The following is a 21,838-nucleotide window of genomic DNA, read 5'->3' as shown; positions in this document are numbered from 1 at the left end:
TGCCGATAATGGCCTTCTATGCGTGCTTTTATCAAGCTATTGAGTCGAGGGCACTCGTCGCCGAACGTATGATTGGTGATGCGCAGGCTGAAGAGGGGAGGTTGTGGCATATAGCTCGCGATTGAGCGCGAGACTCATCCAAGTCGATGTCGTTTCTTTTTGGTCGCAACTCGGTAGGACATAAGTATCAACAAGCCTCCGACTGTGCCTCGAGGGTAATTAATAATATCACTACCAAAGGCCCTTCGTTTCAACCCATCGTTTGACATAGCCACATCCCGTCTACTACTGCAACATCAAGCAACATGGAGCTGCCGGGTTTAGGCCATAGTGGCCTCGGCATTATCTGCCTGAGCACAATCTTTTTCCTTTTCGTTTACATAATCAGCACCATCATCTACTCTTTGACCCTGCATCCGTTGGCAAGCTACCGGGGCCCGATCTGTACGCGAGCGAGTCGGGTCCCCTTCTGGATTGCCTGTCTCACTGGAACTCAAGTGCTCTGGATGCACCACCTGCATACCAAGTACGGCCCGGTGGTTCGGTACAGCCCCAATGACCTGAGCTTCATTGACCATGGGGGCGTCGAGTGGAAAGCCATCCACGGCCATGAGAAAGGGGGAAGAGAGCTCCCCAAGGCTCGGGAGTGGTTTGTCGAGCCCGCCAATGGTAAGTATTAACTCACTCAGCCGTGCTATACTAGCTAGCAGCATTGGATGTTTTACTAACGTGATACTGGGGAAGGCATATATGGCATCAACAGTGCGCCTGCTCACGAGGACCATCGACGCTTCCGCAAGCTCTTCGCGCCTGCCTTCTCAGAGCGCGCCTTAAAGAGCAACGAGCCAGTCCTGCGCAAGCATGTCGATCTGTTAGTCACAAAACTAGGCGAAGTCGTCAACGCGGGCAGACCTGTCGACATGGTGAAGATGTTCCAATTCACCACGTTCGACTTCATGGGCGATCTCACCTTCGGCCTGCCCCTGGGCCTGCTTCAGGGCCTCAAGTACTCGCCTTGGGTCGAGGCCGTCTTTGACTCGATCAAGGTCATCCCCGTGGCCCAGATCATCCAGTACTACCCCTGGCTGCACTCCCTTTTAAGCGGTTCGAGCCCCAGTTCGTCAAGGACATGAAGTACAACCACTTCAAGCACTCGGCCGACCGGGTCGATCTGCGGCTCGAGCGGGGCTCCGCCGAGAAACCCGATATCTGGAGCATGGTCTTGGCGGCCAAGGGGGACCAGCAGCTGAGCCTCGAGGAGATGTACTGCCACGCGGACGTGTTCATGTTGGCCGGTAGTGAGACCTCCGGTACGTATGCAGCCAGCTACTCACAGACACAACCCCACACACACACTAAAATCTGACAATCGTGGATATAGGCTCCACTCTCTCCGGCTTGACTTACCATCTTCTGTCCAACCCCGAGAAGCTGGCAATCTTGAAGAACCAGATCCACTCCCTCTTCAAACATGAGGATGAGATCACTCTCCAGAGCACCGCCGGTATCGAGTATCTGAATGCTTGTACGTATCTCCAAAGCTATCAGGTCATATTACTTAGCAGAACCTAACTAACAAATACCACCCTGACGCAGGCATCCAGGAAGCCCTCCGACTCTACCCGCCCGTCCCCGTGGGCGTCCCGCGCATCGTCACCGAAGCCGGACTGACCATCCGCGGCCAATGGATCGCGCCCGGCACGCGCGTCTCCGTGCACCACTACGCGACGTACCACAGCCCGCTCAACTTCGCGGACCCGGACACGTTCGCGCCGGAGCGCTGGCTGTCGGGCGGCGGCGGCGGCGGCGGCGACTCCCTCTCCCCATACTACAAGAACGATCGGCGCGAGAGCTGCCAGCCGTTCGCGTACGGGCCCCGGGACTGCTTGGGCCGCAACCTCGCCATGCACGAGATGCGGTATATGATGGCGCGCGTCCTGTTCAACTTCGACCTGAAGCTCAGGCCGGAGAGTCAGGGGTGGGACGGGCAGAGGGCGTTTATTCTTTGGGAGAAGAAGCTTCTGATGTGTAGTCTGCAGGCGACTGCAAGATAGTTAGTGCTAGCAACATGCTGTGTAATGTTACTAGTAGGGCAGAATATATGGAGCCGGGGCAAACGTCGCGGTTTCTGTGTGGGGCTTGGAATTGTGTATGACTAGGGACCGTCTGTACGAACGGAGTTGATTTCGCAACTTCATACCATTTTGGTTCTAATCAGTGCCCGTGTTGAATTTTGCTTAGTGGCCGATTCAGACGGAGCCTGTTCTATCAGTTCTCAGAAATATGTCAAGCCAGGAACGGGGTCCTCCACCGGTTAGAGATGCACGTTCGACATCGCTAAAGAGTCACCTGGAAGTTGGGAATTGGTAATGCCAAATTTCACCCTCGACCTGTGCTAGCCAACTTGGGCAGCTTAGTTTCTAAGGCAGGTGGCAAGCGGATAAGGTGGTTGACTATTTACTTACATACCTCCAAGAGGTGGGTAAAGGACGAAGCCGTTGTCAGGGGTCTGGTCCCACAGAAACTGACATGCCCCATTTCCGAGTGGGTTATACTGACTGGGGGTCGACCGGGTAAGCATACTCAATCAGGGACGGTGGCGGCACGAACCTACTTTTCCTAGACAAACCGCCGCGGGGGGGGCCCCATGATCATCTCAGCGCTAAGATCGAGCTTTGCCTTATTGCCGTTCGATCCAGCGAAGGGCCCAGGCTGTTTTGTTGCAGTTGGGAATACTGTAATTAAACTGAATTGCACACTGTAATATACTTGGATTTGTAGCATTGATATATTACGCAGATGTTGATACAGGAAGAAGCTACACGCAGTCATATCCAGCCAGGTCGCAGTAGAAGTACATGGTTATCATAATACAGAGTCATACCCATCGTTCCGTTAGAACAGGTCGCGGTGCTGTAGTCCTCTTGGGTAGTTCGCCTCCTCGTCCGTCAGATAGTTGACCGAAATGTTAGTCTGTCGGATGATGCGGGTGTCGTTCCCGAGAATGCACTTGTCGCTGCCGTGGTCGTTGCTGTGGGCGTCCTCCTCCGACGCGCCCTTGTGGTCGACGCCGCTGTCGAGCATGCTGTGGCCGCCGTCGCGGGCCCGCTTGCGGTTGCCCAGGGCGTAGGACGACGACTGGGTCCGGGGGTTGTTGCCGTCGCGGCGGCCGCTGTTGCCGCTGTGGCCGCCGCTGGACTTGTTGCGCCGGAAGAAGGGGCGGTAGAAGGGGATCGAGGCCGCGATGATGGTCGCGCTCACTTCGGCCACCAGCCAGATCAGGACGATGGAGGTACCGTAGGCGAAGTCGGCACTGCGGGAGACGTAGGGGATAGTCGAGGTCTTGTAGAGACCGACGACACCAGCGCTGGTTATATAGAGTTATTTAACAGGGTTCGTAAAAGATGTAGATCAGGAAGCACTACTTACACCAGACCTAAGCTCATGGACAGGATAATACCCATCTTCTCGCGCCTCTTCATCTGCAGCCCCCAGATGACCACACTCGGGAACGCGGTCAGGACCAAATCCATGACGGCTGAGTACCCGGCTGCATAAACTCCGAGGCCAACCACCGAGTCACTCGGGACGCAGTTGTGCTGTTCGGGGTGGCGCACTGGTAGAACTGGACGATGGAGATGCTTCCCATGGACAGAAGGATGGTGACCAACATGAACCACAAGGCCGCCTTGTGCCACGTAACCTCAACTAGTCGGAGAAGCGTGATGATGAAGGAGGACTTAGATACCGCGACCGCGACCACGGCGAAGAACTGCCCGATCGGGAGCAAGAACAACAGCGTGGGGAGCTTGGTCATGTCGAAACTGGCGTCCAAGTGCGAGCCCAGCCCGTAGCCGGTCGTGTAGATGGAGATGACTATGAAGACGACAAAAAGGAACTGTTGTTTTCCCCAATGGCGTGTTCGTTAGCTTTACTACCACATCTACACGACGGGCAAGGAGGCAGGCCGAGGCGAGGCCATCATGGTGACGAAGCGAAGCGTTCAAGACATACCCAGGAGAGAGCCAAGACGTAGTCATCGATCCCCAGCTTGGACCGCACGAGGGCCTTGGCCGCAAACCGCGCGCTCATGAAAAGCAAGGTGGCTACACCGCAGACGATCATGGTGACCGTCATGGCCATGACGTTGGAGTCTTCAGCCATCTTGACGAGAAGGAATAAAAAAAACAAAAAGAAGCAAGAGCCTTGGCTCCAAAAGGAATGCAGAGCAGTTAAAGAGAACGCAGCGCTGGGATTTCGGGGACTCGAGAAGCCAGTCTCTACAAAGTCGGAGGTGAGCGCGGATGACGAGCGCATGATAGGAGTTAGGGGAAATTGGAGCAGCAGTCACTGTTATCTATACTAGTCCTAGCAAACGGCTTGCAACAATCCGAAGAAGACGGCTGTGGTTTTCCGAAGATTGCAGACATAGCCAGCTTTCGATTGGCAACGATTCGAACCAAGGAACGTGCCGGCTGCGACATATCACCAAGTTGCCAAGGTAAAAGTCTCCGCCGTCCAGCATGTTTTCTTCTGCGGGGACTCGAGATGTATGTAATATGAGCTCATGCAAGATCTTAATGAATGGAAGTTCGTTGGCCTGGCATAGATGCAGACTCGACACATGCGGGCAAGCGCTCAAACGAACATGACCAACGCACAATACCGGAGAATATGGTTCCTTGCTTGGAGCCCTGCGTTGTTTGTTTGGTGTGCCAGCTTAGCTTCTTCTGGTCGTCTGTCATTTTTGCGGTATTTGCAGCGAGCGACAAGGGAACTGATTTTCCTGTTACATTACCGTTGTGAGAACGGATTACAGACGAACTACGGGTCCAAGAGATCCACGTTGAAGCTCTTCCGCCTATCACGGCCTCTGTTCCTGTCTGTCACATTTCAGTGTGGGGGGTCTCCATTGCGGTCCGGCGGGCGACCCCTGTTCCCCGGGATTCGAATCTGACGCGATGCGCTCCCACGAATCAGATCCGACCGTTGACAAATCCTGGACAAATCCTGGACAAATCCTGGACAAGCCCCCTGGCCCTTTGCGATACAGGGTGCATCTATGCAGGATCGATACACGAGTACGGCACAGCAAACAATCCCTACCTGGCAAATGGGACGAAGCTGCGCCGCGGCGTGGCACACATTTCACCTGCCTGCGATAACGTACGATTCTGCAGACTCTTTGCAGAATGTAGTATATCACCTGCAGCCGTGCCTGCATTTCTGCCAAGACGCGACGGGTTCCTTTGGTGCTTCCCTCCAGGGCCTCAGCCAGCTTTGTGATGATCTGACAGGTAATTGCCCCTTGAGAGAAGGGTAGCTCACACGAACTGGAGGGAGCAAAAGGAGAGAGAGACAGCCGAGCGAAGACAAGCGTTTCGCGCCTTTCTTTTTACGCTCCAATCCAAACCCCGAATGCTACACGCCACGATAACAGGGTTGCACCACCAGAAGTCAGGTAGTCAGGTTTGATTCTTTGCCTGTCTACGAAACAGCTAAGCCAAGGCCAACACGACTTAATAGTCATTTCTCACTTTTTTTTCCACTGCTCGGTAGTTGGTACCTGACCCCTTGTGTGATTGTGCCGGAATCGAATCTCGGGAGTCACGCACATATACACATACACACACACTGACACAATGGGCGCCGTCTTTTCGTCCACGGGGGCACCCTGCTCCTTATCGCTGTTGCGGTGGCGGCCTACCTGGGATCGCGCGCGATCCGGCCGAAGCCGCTCGCCGGTATCCCGTACAACCGCGAGGGCGCCGCGAAGCTGTTCGGCGACGTCCCCGAGATGATGAGCTTCGTCATGAAGACGGGCCAGGTCTTCGGCTGGCTCACCTCGCTCACCGAGCGGCACCAGAGCCCCATCGTGCAGGCCTTTGTCAAGCCCGGCTCGCTGCCCTGGGTCATCCTCACCGATCCCTTCGAGTCGCAGGACATCCTCTTGCGGCGCACCAAGGAGTTCGACCGGAGCGGCTTCTTTGGCGAGCTCATTGGCGGTATCCTGCCCGAGCAACATATCCAGTTCCTGTCTAGCGACTCGCGCTTCAAGAATAACAGGAACCTCATCAATCACCTCATGGCACCTACATTCATCACCACCGTCAGCGCCCCGGAGATGTACAAGAGTATTTTAACACTCATCAAAGTCTGGCAAGCCAAGTGCGAGATCGCCAAAGGCCGCCCCTTCTCCGCACATCACGACGTCACCTACGCCGCATTAGACGGCATCTTCGCCTCCTCATTCGGCCTGCCAGAGGCCGACAGCAACACCATCCAACGCCTCGAAGCCGTCGAGCAGTGGACCCCGGAGCTCCCCAGCAACCCGGACGACCCAGTCCCCTTCCCCGAAGGCAAGGTGCCCCTCCTCTTCTCCTCCGTCCTGACCCTCGCCAACTCCGTCACCGACACCCAGCTATCCCCCGCCCCCGTCCTGACGTCCTGGGTGCTGCGCAAGCTCCCCTACATGGTGAAAGCGACCGCGGTCAAGGACGAGTACATCCGCGCCAAGGTGCGCGAGTCGGAGCAGTTCATCAACCAAGGAGTCACCCAGCCCCAGAGCGCGCTGCACTCGGTCCTGATGCGCGAGAAGGAGGTCGCCGACAAGGAGGGGCGCCCCCACGACTACTACAAGCGCGCCATCGCGGACGAGTTCTTCGGCTTCATGATGGCGGGGCACGACACCTCGGCCACGGCCGTGGCGTGGGGCGTCAAGTTCCTGACCGACCACCCAGACAAGCAAGACAAGCTCCGCGCGGCGCTACGTGCCGGGTACGCGGCCGCGGCGTGCGAGGGCCGTGCTCCTACGTACGAGGAGCTGGTCAAGACGCCGATCCCGTACCTCGACGCGGCCGTCGAGGAGATCCTCCGCCACGCCAACACCATCGCCTTCGTGGTCCGCGAGGCCCAGCAGGACACCACGGTCCTGGGCCGCCGCATCCCCAAGGGCACCAACGTCTTCCTGATGGCCAACGGGGCCGGCTACCTCAAGCCCAACATTCGGCTCGGCGACGCGGACCGCAGCGTCGGCGCCCGGCGCGCCGAGGGCAAGTCGCTGACGGGGATCTGGGACGATGCGGATGTGTCGGCGTTCCGGCCGGAGCGCTGGCTGAGGGAGGATGGGTCGTTTGATCCCCAGGCCGGCCCCCAGCTGGCGTTCGGACTGGGGCCACGTGGTTGTTTTGGGAGGAAGCTGGCGATGCTAACCCTCAAGATGCAGTTTGCCCTCATCGTGTGGCACTTCAAGCTGCTGCCTACGCCGGCGGAACTGAGTGGCAAGGAAGCGGTGCAGAGGTTTGCGCTGGAGCCCAAACAGTGCTACATACGCCTCGAGAAGGCGGAGATATGAACGAAGTCCTCGCTAGCTGAGCTTGGGAAGTGTAAGATGTATTAGAACTCAATTTCAATAAAGTTTAAATAATATAGTGATAGTCAACTTAAAGGAACTCGGCACGTAATTGGCTTAGCGCAATTCCCATTCCGTCCCTTGCTTCTGCATTAGGGGTCAACTTAACCTCCGCTCGCCGACATTGGTGGCTTGAAGTAAGCTTATGTTTCATGCGTTTATGCGCCGACCCGCCGATGGATGGAGGAATAGTCAGCCCGCTTCTCCTTATCACTAGCCCCTAAACTGCGGCTTGGGTCGTTCGTAATTGGGCCGCTGACCAATCCGTCGTCTTATTAGCTCGTGCTACTAGATGCCTAGCTCAGGCCCTAGGCCTCCTACTCTTGGACAGGTCGTCCTACCGGACTAGACCTTGTACCGATTCTATGCATCAATCTTATTGTATGAAGCTAAGTAGATAAGTCTGGCGCAGTAGCGCATCCTGCCAACGGTGACAAGAATGCTCATATACAACAGTGCAACCACTGGGCCGCGCATCATCTCTAGCCAAAACCTCTCCTCGCCTATGATTTCGTGTAATTCCACTTCTTAAAGCGAAAGAACATCGTAGCCATGGCAACCCCCGAGAAGAACATCGTGGTGCTGGGCGGCTCCTACGGAGGCATCTCCGCCGCCCACAGCATCCTCAAGCACACCTTTCCCCACCTGCCGAACAAGGAGACCTACCAGGTCGTCATGATCAGCGCCGCGTCGCAGGCCATGTGCCGCCCCGGGTGCCCGCGGGCTCTGATCTCGGACGACTTGCTGGACCAATCGCGCTTCTTCGTCGACATCCAGCCGCAGTTCGAGCAGTTCCCGAAAGACAGCTTCCGCTTCGTCCAGGGCACGGCCGTGGAACTCGACCATGAGAGCCGGACAGTGACGTATCGCCCAGCCGCCGGTCAACCCGAGACGATCTCATTTTACGCCCTGGTCATCGCCACCGGCTCCTCCACGCCCTCACCCATGTTCAGCTTCAACCAGGACGAGACGTCCCTGCGCGCCAGCTGGTCCGCCTTCCGCCAAGCCCTCCCGACGACCCGCTCCATCGTCGTAGCAGGCGGCGGCCCCACCGCCGTCGAAGTCGCCGGCGAGCTCGGCGAGTTCCTCAACGGCCGCGCCGGCTACTTCAGCGCCAAGCTAGAAAACCCCAAAGTCTCCATCACCCTCGTGACCTCGAGCACCAAGATCCTGCCCGTCCTCCGCCCCGCCCTCGCCGCGAAGGCCGAGGCCCTGCTCGCCAAGCTCGGCGTGACCGTCCTGAAAAACACGCGCGTGGCCAGCGTGGCGCCCGAGGGCTCCGGGTCCGAGGCGGACGTGCTCGCGACCCCGACCACGGTCACTCTTGACAGCGGCGAGACGCTCGAGGCGGACATCTACATCCCCGCGTTCGGCATCACGTATAACACCGGTTTTATAAGGGAGAAGGACAGGAGCTCCTCCCTCACGCCCGAGGGCCGCATCCACACCTGCTCCGCGACGCTGCGCGTCGAGAAGGCCGGGCCCCGCGTCTACGCCGTAGGCGATGTCGCGTCGGCGGCGCGGCCGGCCGTGCACAACATCCTGGCCGAGATCCCGGTGCTGAGCGCGAACCTGAAGCGGGACCTGCTTACTGACGCGGGCGTTACGGGCGCGGCGGTCGCCGGCGAGGACCGCGTGTTCAAGGAGGACACCAAGGAGACGCAGCTGGTGCCCATCGGACAGAGTAAAGGGGTGGGCGCCGGTGGGGGTTTGCGCTACCTAGTTTTGTGATTTGGTTGATTAAGGGGCGGGATTATTGGCTTTGGACGATGGGGAATCTGTGGAGTGGGAAGCAGTGGAACAAGGAGACTTGATACAGGGTATACTATTTCATAGCCTTTTTGGGACGACCTCGGTAGTAGAGTTGTTTATGATGACCGAGGCTCTTCGAGGGATCACACTCAGCCTGATCGTTCACACAACCTAGTCAAAGGATTTCTGACCCATGAACGCATTTTTACCCTTGTTGGACGCATCTTTGGTGCATTTGAGCGCGGGAGGTCCTCATACAGGGCTCGTATGGCCCCTAGGAGCCGAAGGTAACACCCCAGCATGCATCATTCGGGCTCGCAACCAAGGGAGGGGAAGGGGGCGGGTGAAGCACTTATTCGTGCTGGTGTGGGACATCAAGCCATCAAGCATGACATGCCAGTCGTTACATCTGCCCACCCGTAGAAGCTAGGATCAGGCTCCCGCCTCAATGACAGGCATACACATGCACGTACGTACTTTTCTCAGTGGAAACATCCCATTGGGCGACGGAAAGATCTGCATCCTGTGACTAGCCAGCATCTACGCCACAGTTATAGATAGCCATCAGGGCTGCTGTTTGCTATGTGACCCAAGTCGGCTGTAACCGACAGTATTGCAGCAAAGTCCAATTTTCCAGTTTACTCCATCTCGGGTCTCTACTCCTTCACTACCTCCTCGGCAGTGGTCTGGTAGAACAGTTTTCCTCCACCACTAGTTTCTCGAACATGCCCAAAGTCTTCGTGCCTATGTCTTGAGCTGGTAGCAGGGAGTCCTTAATGAGAAAATCAGAAGGACGGAGAACAGGCGAAGAGTGAGGCGAAACACGGAGGGTGCAGCCTGCTCTCAGTTACACAACATACTCGTTACATCGTATTATTTGATACCCTACCCCTCATCTCACCGCCGGATTGCACATCATGCATGTTTGGACTGTAGCATTCACCCACCACAACGTGGCGTATCTTGTATCATAGCCTGCCGCTCCGGTGCTTTACCGCTGTTCTTAGGATACGTGAGTGGTCAGTATACATGTATGGCCGCCACCAACCCATCATACGAGGCACCAAATCAAGAATGAGCGTACAAGCACGAGCTCGTATATATTACGGCCTTTAGGGTGATAATTTAGAATTTTGTTTCCGCCGTTGCCTACTTACGCAACGACAATATATTCTCTAATATTCCAGCGCAGTACGAAATTATTAGTAAATTGCTATTTCGAATGCGCAAAACTTCGTCTTCAATGGCAACAGGTGCCCGTCGCTATGCCCCTCAGCCTTCAGTACCACGAATGGCACGAAGTTACCAAGCTGTCATACGCCAGCCAATCGATCGACTTGCCTACCCGTCGGTGGATACTCTTGCACTATGCCCATCTATACACGATAAACCTTTTATTCAAGGGCTCTTCTCAAACGATCAAAACTTTTCAGCTGAGAGTACTTGCCAGGTTTTCGACGTCATTGAAGAGGCCAGTGGAGGCCTGACGGGATCATGGAGGTCCATCTCCGAAGACTCGAATATGGCAGAACTCATACACGTAAACCATAACTAGTTGGACTGTTGTCACTAAAGAGGATAGAGCTAACATACAGTTAGTCAATTAGAGCCGCGCCCAACTCAAGACCAAAGTTGAGAGTCATGCTCGTGTCTCGCTGTTGTTGACATATGTATGGCATACTCCGACCAATAGCTGACAGTCTTTGGCTTAGCTTCAATACGATCGACTACTTCAGGGATACAAGCTTTGGTGTCCAGCTCTCTGTTAGCAAGGAATGTACCTTGCAGCTGTTGTCTTTGCTAGGTGTATGCCCTCAATACTGCAGCATCATGCTAGGTGAACCGGACTATTGGGCCCCCTTAATGGTCAAGAGTCACAACACTGATGGTGAAGTCGTCCGTGCAAGTAAGTATATCAAGATCCAGGGACCCCTGTCTTTGTGCTCCGTCCTGTCCTGCGGTGCACTATCTTGTTCTCCTCGTTCTGCTTGGGTCCCATATCATACAACTACTAATATGCAACAGAGTACACCTACCAGCATCCCAGATACACCATACATACACGACAACAGCCTTGCTCTGTATGGTTTGCCTATGATTTACCCACCTCAACAACGACATATATAGTCACTTACGGGAAAGGCGAAGAATGGGTCGACAAGGCCAAGGACCGGCTGACACACTACTTCGTCCGCACCGGACATGGGCCGGGCTTGAAAACAGCTGAAGGCCATGATCCGTTCCTTGTGCAGAGCATACTCTGCCACGAGTCCCTTTCGGGAGCCAAAACACCCATAACTCAACTGAGGCACATGCTATACGATGTCCTTGATACTGTGAGCGAGTACTCGAAGGAGCCGTTTCACCGTAGTAGCCTTAAAGCCATGACAGAGCAACTGCACAAAGTCTCACAGGATGCCGACTCCCTCCTTGCCAGTGCCGAGATGGGCTCAATGGTAGCCAGCCACTGCAAATGGAGCCGCGCGTCATTGCAGACTGAGGTAAGGACAGTACAATCCATCTCCCCCTTCGCCGCTAGCAACGTGGGCGACGCACTGGAATATCTTGTTCAGTCGCTGGAGGCCCAGAAGCGCTGGCTTTCAAGCTACCAGTCTCGCAAAGACATTGCAATGAACCTAGTCTTCAACCTTGTGACGCAGAAGGACAGCGAAACGAGCACAGACATAGCCCGGGATACGAAAGCCGACAGCGCCAGCATGAAGACCATAGCCGCTTTGACTATGATCTTCCTACCTGCAACTGCGGTGTCCGGCTTTTTCGGTATGGCTTTCTTCAACGTTACAGACGGTGGAGTTTTTGTATCCTCCACTCTGGTGTGGCTATTTGTTGTTACGACGGTTCCTTTGACGGCTTTCATCTTCTTGGCATGGGCATTTTGGGAATCATTGATCGGTTGGCTATTAAAAGCAAAGACACTAATGATGGGGAGGAAAACACCTCCGACTTGAGCAAAAGGCGTTATTGAATATGACCAATGAAAATGCTTTTTACCAAGTTAGGAAGTATATATATCATGGATTGAGGTGATCTTTTTCGGCTCTACTTCGCCTATCTTAACGTCAGACTACCCTACGGGATAACGAGAATAGGCTTCTTCTGGCTAATCATAACCCATCTTATTATTCGGTATATAACCTCTCTAGAGAGTCGGTATCTTGGAAATTCATTGTCCGGTGGTTCTGTTCTTGACGTCCCACATACGCTCGATCTCGACCACATCTTTTCTATCAACGTAGGCCACCTCGTGTTGTTTGAATGCCTTCTCGGCGAACGAGGCCAACGTTGGATGCCAAACCCAAAGGCATACTGCAAAGCCGGCTTTCCGTCGCGGTTCAGGTACGCCTCGCTGCTCACTTGCGGCACGACAGGCCCCGACGAAGAAATCGGCGATTCACGCTCGGGACGGTCAAGTCCCTTAGCCATGTGCCCATGTATCAAAAGAGCCTTTTGGACTGCGTTGACCGGGCTTGTGTCATCATCAGCACCCACTTGTGAAATGCCGCGACGACTGTAGGAGACCACGTCTTGCCAACGGGGATCCGTGGAGAGCATCTCGATCCTGTCCTGGCCGTCTTCCATATTGGTGATGGACACCTTGGGCACCACGACCCGGATCAGGAGGTAGCCCGCGGCGGGGTCGTTCTTCTTGTGCCATCCGAGGCTGTGGAGCGCGACGTCGCGCTGGGGCGTGAAATACGCGGCCCCAAAGATTGTAAAGTCCCGCGCACCGGTCTTCCCTACACATCGCCAACTATTGACCTTCCAAGAGACGGGGTTCAGCGCGAGGCCGCTGTGGCGGTGGAATGTCTGGGCCGACCACAGGGTCACAGTGCCTGTCTTCTCGGCTTGCGCCATGGACCAGACGCTGGTCTTTGGACCGCGGCCGAGCTTCTGGTCTGCGGTGTGCTTGCCCGCGGACCGATCGTACGATCTCTCGCGCGAGAACCGCTGGATCTCCACGAGGGTGTGCTTGCGGTGCTCGAAGAAGTACTTCACCCAGTACTTGCACGTGTTGGTCAGCCGGATGTCTTTGTAGTGGGGGTCCATGAGGTTCTTCCTGAAATCGTCGTTGACCCCGATCTTACTAAGGAGCTCGTGCCAATGCCGGTCGTCCGAGGAATCCATGTCTTTCGTGGGCTCTGTATTTTTGATATGCTTGACCGCATCATCTTGCACGCTCTCAACATCCTTGCGCTCCTGATCTTTGTCTTCATCCCACTCTTTCCAGAGCTTCTCTGCCGTCGCGTCATCGAGGCCGAGATAGCGCAGGCAGACGCTGGACTCGAAGTACTCGGGGATGAGCACGAACGGGTCATACTGGGCTTTTCGGCCTTTTTCCTGTTGGTGCTACGGTGAGTTATGAACTAGTCCGACACTGAAGGGGAAGTTGCTTACAAATTCGGGGTCTCGTTTTCGAACTCCCGGAGCGATCCTGGACAGAGCCTCCTCTTGTGCACCATCACATAGCCAGGGTGTGCCGGCGACCGACGAAGGTCCTGCTCTTTGGCCAATGCAGCCTGGTCATCTTCGTCGATGATCGACGTCTTCTCCATGGTAACTAAACGGGGGTGTTACCGGAACTTGTCTAAGCAATCCGGGGAGGCCACTCCTTGAATCGGATGTTGAACAAGTTGTAAGATTTAAACAAGGCGAGAATATTTTCCATCGCCAATTCGTGTCTGGCAGTGGCTTTGCCAATCAGAAATACAGAGTGTGATAAATCTTATCTAACGTCCCAGCTACCCGGAAACATGGAAACTCTCGGAAACTTAAGATTTTACGGGGCTGAAGCATAAGCGCATCAAAATTATGGGAAAGGGGATTTCACACCACACTGCAGCCCGGTGAGCAAAGAACAGGAAGCGCCTGTGAATAATGGTTCAGCTGAGCTAATTTCAGAGCTCCTTGGCTTGAATATATTTGCCTATGGGATTGAGCCTTCTATCTCTAGTCTAAAATCCACATTAGAATCTACGCATTGTCGTTAATTAGCAGGCTTCTGGTCTACTCCCACCCAACTCGGAACGACACGCTTCAGGAATTTCATGAACTTGAAGAAGCCCACCGCATATTCCACATTGCCAGCCTTATCAGTGACTCTCTCGGGGAAAGCAATGCCAGCACCGAAGAGTCCCGGGACCGGCTGTCCAGTCGCGCGGTCAACGAAACCTCCTGTGATGTTATCAAACTCCACCTCCGTCTCCATCTCCGGCAACTCGTTCTTGGAAAATCCCACAGCTTGAACAATATGATCGCATTGAGGGAGCTCGCGCAAGAACGCGTCCTTCTCCTGCTCCGCACCACCAGAGCAGTCGACACGCGTAATGATCTCGCCCGCGCCGCTCTTGGCCAGTTGGTCGCCCTCGAGGTACTGCCGGCCGAACTCGGCGGCGAGGCCCTTCAGGCCGGTATTGTCGTAGAGGATCCAGCCGTCCATGTACTTGGCGTACTTGAGCTCCTTATGCCGGGTGAACCAGCGCACGCGCAGCTGGGGGTGTGAGTCCCGGCTCAGATCGAGCAGGTTCCTCAGTACGAGGATCGCACTATGGGAAGCGCCGATGACGCCGACGCAGACTGGGCGGTCTTTGGGCAGGGTGTTTCTGAGAATGGAGGGCTTGAGCACATCGTCAAGACCCAGGGTCCTGGGTGTCTTGTCGGAGGGCGTAGGTAATTTGACGGTAGCGGGATGTGAGCCAGTACAATAGACCACGAGCGGTGCCACAAGGCGCTGCGCCTCCTTTCCTTGGATCGTCATCACCCACTCCGACGGAGATTTGCCGCGGGATGCTTTCACCACAGCTCCTCTCAACCCGGACACCTGATTATCGCGAAGCAGCCCATCCGAGAGCGTCTGCAACATATCTCCCGCATGATGCAGAGAGCATGTCGACTTGGGCTCGAGAGCCGCCAGCTTGGTCAAACCGTTCGGCTCCGAGACGGCCTGAGCAGCCCGCCGGAACGACTCGAAGCCCTTGCCGTAGTCGAGGAAGGTCTGCGCGATGGTGTTGCTGGGCACCTCGCGGTAGCAGGCGTTGATGCGGCCGCCCTTGAAGTCGGGGTCCACCCAGGCTATCCTGCTGCCATGGCCGAGGGTGTCCAGGAGACTGCCCGTGACGGCGATGCCGGAAGCTCCGGCGCCGACCACGATGGCGGAGAACTGCTCTGTCTCCGTCGGTTGCTTCCTGCTGTCCGTAATCAGAGTACGGATGGCAAAGGGAGCCACACGGGCTGCTCGGGTTTGCGAGTAGAGCGGCCGACCAGCTTCTAGCGCGAAGCAGCGGGTAGGTGTCTGTTGGACCAGAGGCCTCATCCACTTTCCGACGCACACCCGGCTTGTGTTGAAGGCGTCGATCTTGACCGACATCTTGGCTCTGTGAGTCCGCGCCCAAAAACTGGATTCGAAAGGCGGCCGAAGAACACTTAGTAGGGGGTGAATGATAAGGAAAGCAGTGTTCGCGTCCAAGCCTCGGAGTTAATTGCCCACAGCGGGCCGGAGAAAAGCGAGGGATTTCCGTTTCGTTATTGGATGTCGCCGCTAAGCTTTTGCAGAACCATAGGATGAAAATATTTAAGGTATGTGTCAAGGTTCATGCAATGCCAGGCTGGATAACCTTTTAGAGTTCACGGTACCATCGGGCGGTTGTTGGCATATCAAAGCTCTATTTGCGCCAGACTGCGCGATGGTGTCATAGCCGAGATTGTTATCGCAATTGCGCTACACGTGATCCTCGGAGTTTGCGGAGATAATGGCATGAAAAGTACGTATCTGAGTGGAGCCCCCTTTTCCCTACATCGAAAACCCCCTTATCTTAGGCGCTTGGTGGTCTTCATCGCAGTAATAAGCGCAAGAAATGCAACAGATTGGTGCATTATCCCCTTAGCTGCGAAAGCGCTGCTTTCCACCAAACGATTAGGTATTGTATAAATCAGGGATAATTTAGTATGATCGACTTGACGTTTTAAACGTTCGCCACGCTCGGTGTGAGATCTGATTGGCTAAATTGCCCTTGTTACGGCATGCACGGTCGTGTTAATCATTTGTTGAAAGTATTATACGGAAAGCAGCGCTTTCGCAGCTAAGGGATAGTCCATAACTAATCCGGAATATCTACTAGGTGTTTTGGCGCCCATATACCCCAAAGCTTTCTCTTTTCGGTGGCCACGTTTTGTAGTTTATGAAGCCAAGCTAGGAACCCTTATGAGCAGGCTATGAATCACGTACGATCTGCGTCCTGGATAGAGCCACAGATGCCCATAGTTTAGCATACATCACTGAGGGGTACCTTACGAATCATGTCTGGAGGACTGGCTCTTACCCCTGACTTGCAGATCATGAGAGGGGGTATTGATTTGGCGGCAGGTCAGGGAGGGGACATACTTCGTAGCACAGATCTCACCCGAGGAGGTTTAACAATCGGTCTAAGTCAGATAAGCGGGCAGCCGTCTTTGAGTTCTGTGAGTTGCTAGATAATGGATCAGATTGTCTCTGAATACAGTATCACAAAACGCAACATCGGTTGAACAGAGCTTTCAGCTCTGACATCAGCTTACTTGCCTTTGGGTATGATAACGCGTGCCAGTCTTGAAGTGAAGGAACTAAAGTATATCGATGCCTTTTTCCAAGAAACTATGGTGTGGTGTTCTATTCGAGTCAACGAAGCGGTAGAATCCCACAAAGCGGCCTCGCTCAACCTGACTTTCTACTGAGGCGAGCTGGCTAATCGTCCTAGGTCTTTGGTTATGACCACAAAAGATCTACAGGGAACACATTCATGTTATATGGTTCTACAGACAGGTTTCAAGAGGACACCCGGGTGAGATGTACAGTATCACGAGTCGCAACAGATTCGCTACATGGAAATGATTGTTTTAGATCCCCATCTTTGAAAACAGCTCAAGATCTGAGGACACTGATGTAGTCAGGGTTGGGAACCTCCTATATAGTCTCATTGTTCTCATTAATGCTTATAGGTTTCGCTTCATAATCAACATTCGTCCTCTTCTACTTCTCTCAAGTCTACAAGTACGCGCTCAAACACAATATCCAGAACCGCAATTGTCACAACACCAAATACTCGTCAACAAAATGCATCTCAGCCGCCTCGCTTTCATCGCCGCCCTCACCATGCTGGCCAGCACCGGCCTAGCCTGCCAATGCTTCACCGACGGCAAGCCCGACGATGCGCGTACCAAGACCTGTTGCCGCGAGCAGGACGGCACATTCATCAAGCCAGGCCAATGCCAGGCCAGCTCCATCTCTGAGCACCTCAAGGAGTTCCGTGCCTGCTGTGGGGGGCATTCCGACTGCGACTTCCTTCCGAGGAGTAAGGATGATAAGGGTGAAACTCTGGACACTCTTTGAGGGGGGAAGGCTGCTGGGGCTCCCCACAGACACTTGGAACTTCAAAATTTTCTTACTCGCTTGTTTCGAAATGAGGTCACTCGCTCAATGCTACTATTACAACTAGCTGTACCAGATCAGAAATCACCGAAAGTTGAAATTGGTGTGGAGCTGAGGTTACAGGCGATCTAACGAGTACTACTTAGTTCCGTAGCTCACTCAAGTCAATCGTTTTCCACGACGTCTAATAATCTTCACATACTCGAAACCAACAACCATATATGATACTTGAGTCGCATTGTCAGCAGCACGCAGAAGGCTTCATCACTTTGAAGGACGTTGAGAAGGATAAAGCAGCCAGCTTCTGAATTTCGTAAACATCTAATGAACGACATGGGAAAGAAATGTCTCTACGGTCTGGGATCCCAGCCTACCCACGTTGGTTGATGTTGGATCTTCCCAAGCAAGGGAGCTGCCAGGACCCAGCCGTATCTTCCTCTCTTCAACAACTCTTCCTTTCAACAAGCCAATCTTCGCCCGAATACGGTGGCTGTGGATGAACAGCACCAGTCAATAATCTAACGTCGAATGTTGTTAAGTGAGTTACCAATCATACCATCTCAGCTCTGTTGCGGAAGCATAAGTGTGTATTTGCTTGAGCTGCTTAGCACACGGCAGAACCGTCGTTGGTGCCATGGCAAGTGCTGGAGCGGCAGTCTCGGATCTCAGTCCACTTGCCACCCTTGCACTGGACCTGTTCATCGTAGATAAGGGGGCAATGGTCAGCGAACAATGTCACACACAAGGCGGGGAGGGGTGGGAGCGAGAGGGATGGACTGGTGTTTCTTTTTCAATGACGTACAACACCGGTGCGGTCACAGCCGCAGAAGTGGCGGTCCCCGTTGGAGGACTTGCAGGGGCTGTTGGTGCGGCGCTGGTCACCGCCGTAGCCGGCGCCGCAGACGTCGCGGGCCTGGAGCTCGGGAACGGCCGTGGAGGTGACGGCGACGGCGGCCATGAGGGTAGCGAGGATGGTGGTGAACTGCATTTTGGAAGAGTTTTGAGGGTTTGGGGTTTTGTGCTGGGTGGGCTTGGAGAGGGTTGGTTTTGTCGAGGTAGGTAGTGTATGAGATGTCTGATGAGGAGAGTGAGGATTAGGTCTCTCTTGGGGAGATATCCTTTGGTATTTATATTCCTCAAATCACCGGTTGAACCACCATTTCTGCCTTGGTGCCTCGGAGTGCCTTCCCTAACATCATGGCCTAGGTTCGACAACCAATCAGGTATATTCTCCAATGATGATATCGGCTTGCTCGCGAGAGGGCGGTGTTGATGAGGATCGACACTTGATGCAGTTGAGTTCTTTGTTTCTATTACTGTTCAGTGTAGCAGGTATCCAACCAGATACCATGATCCTCTCTACACTGCGCGATGAGCAGGTGAAGCGGCTCTCGCTAATGCAAAGATCGAAGATGTCAGCCATGCAAATCCACCGGACCACGCGGGCACTTACCTGGCTCGACGCAGAGGTGCTTTCACCAAATACTCACTCGCCTGCCGCGTCAGAGGGAGCAGCAAGAGATGAACTGAAGTTGGGCCAATCACCGTCGAGGACGGCTCTATACGAGTGCGGCTGTCGCAGATCACCCCGCCTCATGTCAGCCCGATAAACGACTGGCGGCATAGAGTGCCAGTATTGACTGATTGGATTTTGTTTTGATCAGCACTGCCATGTTGTCATTGAGTTGTGCGTTGTTGTGCTTACTGCAGTAGTGCGCCTCCAGTATGCGGCGCTTACGTCGCATAGCCAGCATGGAGCATCCCGCGTCAAGCCAAGTTTACTACGCAGACGTCGTTTCTTATCTATATGCTTTCACTTATCCCAATAATAACGTTATTCTTCAAGCTGTGTAGTAGAGTACTTGATTAATTGTTAGTATCAATTTGAGCAAATAGCTACTGGAGAGGAAGTGGCTGTATGTATGGCAGCATGCTCCCAGAACACACTAATCGGTTCATTGCATCCGGGCAGTTATATGACCTCACTCATACTGAATTTCGGAGTAAAAGAAAGCATGTTTATTATCATATGACTATACTTAGAGTCGGAGTATATAGGTAAAGGAATTCCACATTAGTGTCATCCTTCCGTCGTCCCCCCGCCTTGACTATATACAGGAGAATAACCGTTATTGGAAGGAATCTGTTACAGGAACAGAAAAAAAGGGTCTGTATCGTGGCGCTTGGCAGCTCGGGGCTGTATCGTTAAGAGACCAATCGCTTCCCATTGCCAACATTGCCGAGAGCTAATGGCGTCTTCTAGTGCTTACGGCCAGATCAACCGGTTACGTAAATATCTCCAGCTTAAGCATATCTCTCACACTGGTCAGTTGACTCGCGATACATGGCTGTGAATTGCTCATTGCCTCATACTGGTGCGCGTGGTGCATGGCGGCAGGCTAAAGATGATTTTGTACGAAAATAGCCATTCAGCCTAGAAGCGGCACACGAACGAATGAAGGTGCTAACCGGCCAGCTAGACAACCTGAAATTGCCAACGGGCAACTGTTGCCGGCGTAAGCCCTATCGCAGGGCGTCTTGCCCGTAGACGATCCTGTGCCTGGCAATCTGACGTGTCGCTCCAGATCGTTTATCTCTGATTGTGTCGGGAGGCAGCCCAGTACATGTGTAACCATATGAATCTGACGTTGTTGTTTTCCAAATGAGACACTGCGTTAGCTGCTTGTGTCAGCGCAAGTGCCCAGCAAGCTGTGCAGTAGTGCATGCAGCCGAGACTCCGAAACTGCGCCTTAGCTTCCATTGGGACTTTCACATAAGTTCTCGTCGTTGACTGGATGATCAGTTTGCAGATCACGATATACGTGCGTACTCCTCGTTGATCAGCCGTATGTAACTATGCATCGTGCAATCACGCACACGGGTCTACTGATGAAAGTTGGCAGTTGTTATTCTCGCAGTTTCCCTCCAACATCACATAGGCATCGCTCATTTAAAAGCCGTACCGTGTCCAGGGTACAGAGCGAGCACTGCGAGTGTGGACCACCGTGAGAACCCGTCCTATGCGAAAGTCAATCATGTCGCAGCCATCATTATCTCTTCTCAAGGATGTATGTAAGTATGTATTATCATACAAAGGTTTATATGCGGCTATATGCAGTGTATTTTCAACTGCAGTTTGATTTCCTGTTCACATGGATTCCATGCCAGCATGCTTGCTGTCCACGATCTCCCGATCGCCGGAAGAGCAGCGACCAACGGTACCCATAAACTAACGTCGTCCCGCAGCATGGTGGCTCGAGCGATATCTGACCCCGCTCGGACTCAGAATCCTTCGATATGTCCGTCTTGGATACGCCGTATACTATTGTCTCATGGTCGGATGCATGGTCAAGGGGAAACGGAGAAGCCCCGTCCTGTGGCCAACTGCCGGCAACTAGCAAGAAACGCAATGCAATAGTCACTCCATATTGATAGGCGTTTTCTATACCCCCAAGCCTCATTCAATACTTTGGGGTGGACCTCCGGGGAAAAATAAAGGCCTTGAACTATAACATCAGAAGAGGCGATAGTTACGGTAGGGTCGGAATGATTATACCCGTACAGAAACAATTGGTTTTCTGTCAATCGAACCAGACCGCCTGAGTAACAATATCCTCCCCCTTTTCTACTCAGTCTGCTGATGGACCCACCGGGGCCTTCCATTCACGCTGCAACATCGCAAAGGCTACAATATCATGCCATTCCTCGTCCATGAACACCGCCTCGCCCTGTCTCCCTTTCAAGCTGAAGCCGGGCTTTGCGTACAGCTTGACCGCCCTCTCGTTGTCAGGAGGCGCGGCGACTTCAACGCGGTGAAGGTCGGCCCACTTGAAGGCCCAGTCCAACGCCTATCGGAGCGCCTCGGCCCCGTAGCCCGTGCTCTGGTATGCGCCCGGAGCAGGTAGGTGGCCGTGCCGGAAGCGTACTTGTGCAGGAAGATGAGCCCGATGGGCGTCAAGCTCGAGTCGCTGTTCTTCGTTTCTCCACTTGTCCCTTCCTTTGCGGCGGCGCTGTGGCCATGCGCTTCTCCGGGCACGCACACAGATGAGACGCCCGAACAGAGAGCCCGCCTATGCCGACTCTGATCGCGGCATAGCTGGCCTTCCTGAAAGAGTACCGTACACTAGCAAGATGCAGAGCAGCCGCGGCAAGTACTGATCACTGACAGCTAGCTTTGTGGAGAGACAGCACACTTCACGTGCTGGCAGAAAAAGACGGGAAATCAACAATGTGAGCGTACTTATCGCATCCGC

At 54.1% G+C, this 21,838-nt stretch overlaps 10 protein-coding genes across 10 annotated transcripts; 6 read left to right on the top strand and 4 right to left on the bottom strand.

The window, feature by feature from the left end:
• Nucleotides 1-305: 305 nt before the first annotated feature.
• Nucleotides 306-2,054, top strand: PG997_009986 (uncharacterized protein; the record flags this gene model as incomplete). Its single annotated transcript, XM_066814301.1, has 5 exons — nucleotides 306-669; nucleotides 745-1,046; nucleotides 1,103-1,310; nucleotides 1,382-1,525; nucleotides 1,597-2,054. 5 exons carry the CDS (start codon nucleotides 306-308, stop codon nucleotides 2,052-2,054), a joined length of 1,476 nt encoding a protein of 491 aa, XP_066666263.1.
• An 841-nt stretch (nucleotides 2,055-2,895) lies between these two features.
• Nucleotides 2,896-4,164, bottom strand: PG997_009985 (uncharacterized protein; the record flags this gene model as incomplete). Its single annotated transcript, XM_066814300.1, has 4 exons — nucleotides 2,896-3,367; nucleotides 3,430-3,599; nucleotides 3,668-3,898; nucleotides 4,015-4,164. The coding sequence occupies 4 exons, from the start codon at nucleotides 4,162-4,164 to the stop codon at nucleotides 2,896-2,898; spliced, it is 1,023 nt and encodes a 340-aa protein (XP_066666262.1).
• Nucleotides 4,165-5,642: 1,478 nt separating this feature from the next.
• On the top strand, nucleotides 5,643-7,354 carry PG997_009984 (uncharacterized protein; the record flags this gene model as incomplete). Its single annotated transcript, XM_066814299.1, has 2 exons — nucleotides 5,643-5,651; nucleotides 5,735-7,354. 2 exons carry the CDS (start codon nucleotides 5,643-5,645, stop codon nucleotides 7,352-7,354), a joined length of 1,629 nt encoding a protein of 542 aa, XP_066666261.1.
• Nucleotides 7,355-7,963: 609 nt separating this feature from the next.
• On the top strand, nucleotides 7,964-9,142 carry PG997_009983 (uncharacterized protein; the record flags this gene model as incomplete). The annotated part of the gene is made up of 1 exon (XM_066814298.1): nucleotides 7,964-9,142. One exon carries the CDS (start codon nucleotides 7,964-7,966, stop codon nucleotides 9,140-9,142), a length of 1,179 nt encoding a protein of 392 aa, XP_066666260.1.
• Nucleotides 9,143-10,993: 1,851 nt separating this feature from the next.
• Nucleotides 10,994-12,132, top strand: PG997_009982 (uncharacterized protein; the record flags this gene model as incomplete). The annotated part of the gene is made up of 2 exons (XM_066814297.1): nucleotides 10,994-11,069; nucleotides 11,189-12,132. The coding sequence occupies 2 exons, from the start codon at nucleotides 10,994-10,996 to the stop codon at nucleotides 12,130-12,132; spliced, it is 1,020 nt and encodes a 339-aa protein (XP_066666259.1).
• Nucleotides 12,133-12,347: 215 nt separating this feature from the next.
• PG997_009981 (uncharacterized protein) lies at nucleotides 12,348-13,737 on the bottom strand (the record flags this gene model as incomplete). Its single annotated transcript, XM_066814296.1, has 3 exons — nucleotides 12,348-12,408; nucleotides 12,480-13,522; nucleotides 13,642-13,737. The coding sequence occupies 3 exons, from the start codon at nucleotides 13,735-13,737 to the stop codon at nucleotides 12,348-12,350; spliced, it is 1,200 nt and encodes a 399-aa protein (XP_066666258.1).
• Nucleotides 13,738-14,168: 431 nt separating this feature from the next.
• On the bottom strand, nucleotides 14,169-15,548 carry PG997_009980 (uncharacterized protein; the record flags this gene model as incomplete). Its single annotated transcript, XM_066814295.1, has 1 exon — nucleotides 14,169-15,548. One exon carries the CDS (start codon nucleotides 15,546-15,548, stop codon nucleotides 14,169-14,171), a length of 1,380 nt encoding a protein of 459 aa, XP_066666257.1.
• A 1,722-nt stretch (nucleotides 15,549-17,270) lies between these two features.
• PG997_009979 (uncharacterized protein) lies at nucleotides 17,271-17,546 on the top strand (the record flags this gene model as incomplete). The annotated part of the gene is made up of 1 exon (XM_066814294.1): nucleotides 17,271-17,546. One exon carries the CDS (start codon nucleotides 17,271-17,273, stop codon nucleotides 17,544-17,546), a length of 276 nt encoding a protein of 91 aa, XP_066666256.1.
• A 643-nt stretch (nucleotides 17,547-18,189) lies between these two features.
• On the bottom strand, nucleotides 18,190-18,573 carry PG997_009978 (uncharacterized protein; the record flags this gene model as incomplete). Its single annotated transcript, XM_066814293.1, has 2 exons — nucleotides 18,190-18,279; nucleotides 18,388-18,573. The coding sequence occupies 2 exons, from the start codon at nucleotides 18,571-18,573 to the stop codon at nucleotides 18,190-18,192; spliced, it is 276 nt and encodes a 91-aa protein (XP_066666255.1).
• Nucleotides 18,574-20,620: 2,047 nt separating this feature from the next.
• On the top strand, nucleotides 20,621-21,743 carry PG997_009977 (uncharacterized protein; the record flags this gene model as incomplete). The annotated part of the gene is made up of 3 exons (XM_066814292.1): nucleotides 20,621-20,657; nucleotides 21,270-21,486; nucleotides 21,647-21,743. The coding sequence occupies 3 exons, from the start codon at nucleotides 20,621-20,623 to the stop codon at nucleotides 21,741-21,743; spliced, it is 351 nt and encodes a 116-aa protein (XP_066666254.1).
• Between the last annotated feature and the right edge of the window lie 95 nt (nucleotides 21,744-21,838).

The sequence above is a fragment of the Apiospora hydei genome (genome assembly GCF_038363865.1).
Source record: "Apiospora hydei strain CBS 114990 chromosome Unknown utg000007l_segment0_segment0, whole genome shotgun sequence".
Taxonomy (NCBI): domain Eukaryota; kingdom Fungi; phylum Ascomycota; class Sordariomycetes; order Amphisphaeriales; family Apiosporaceae; genus Apiospora; species Apiospora hydei.
Note: the sequence above shows the minus strand (reverse complement) of the source record. Positions and strands in the feature narration are given on the sequence as shown.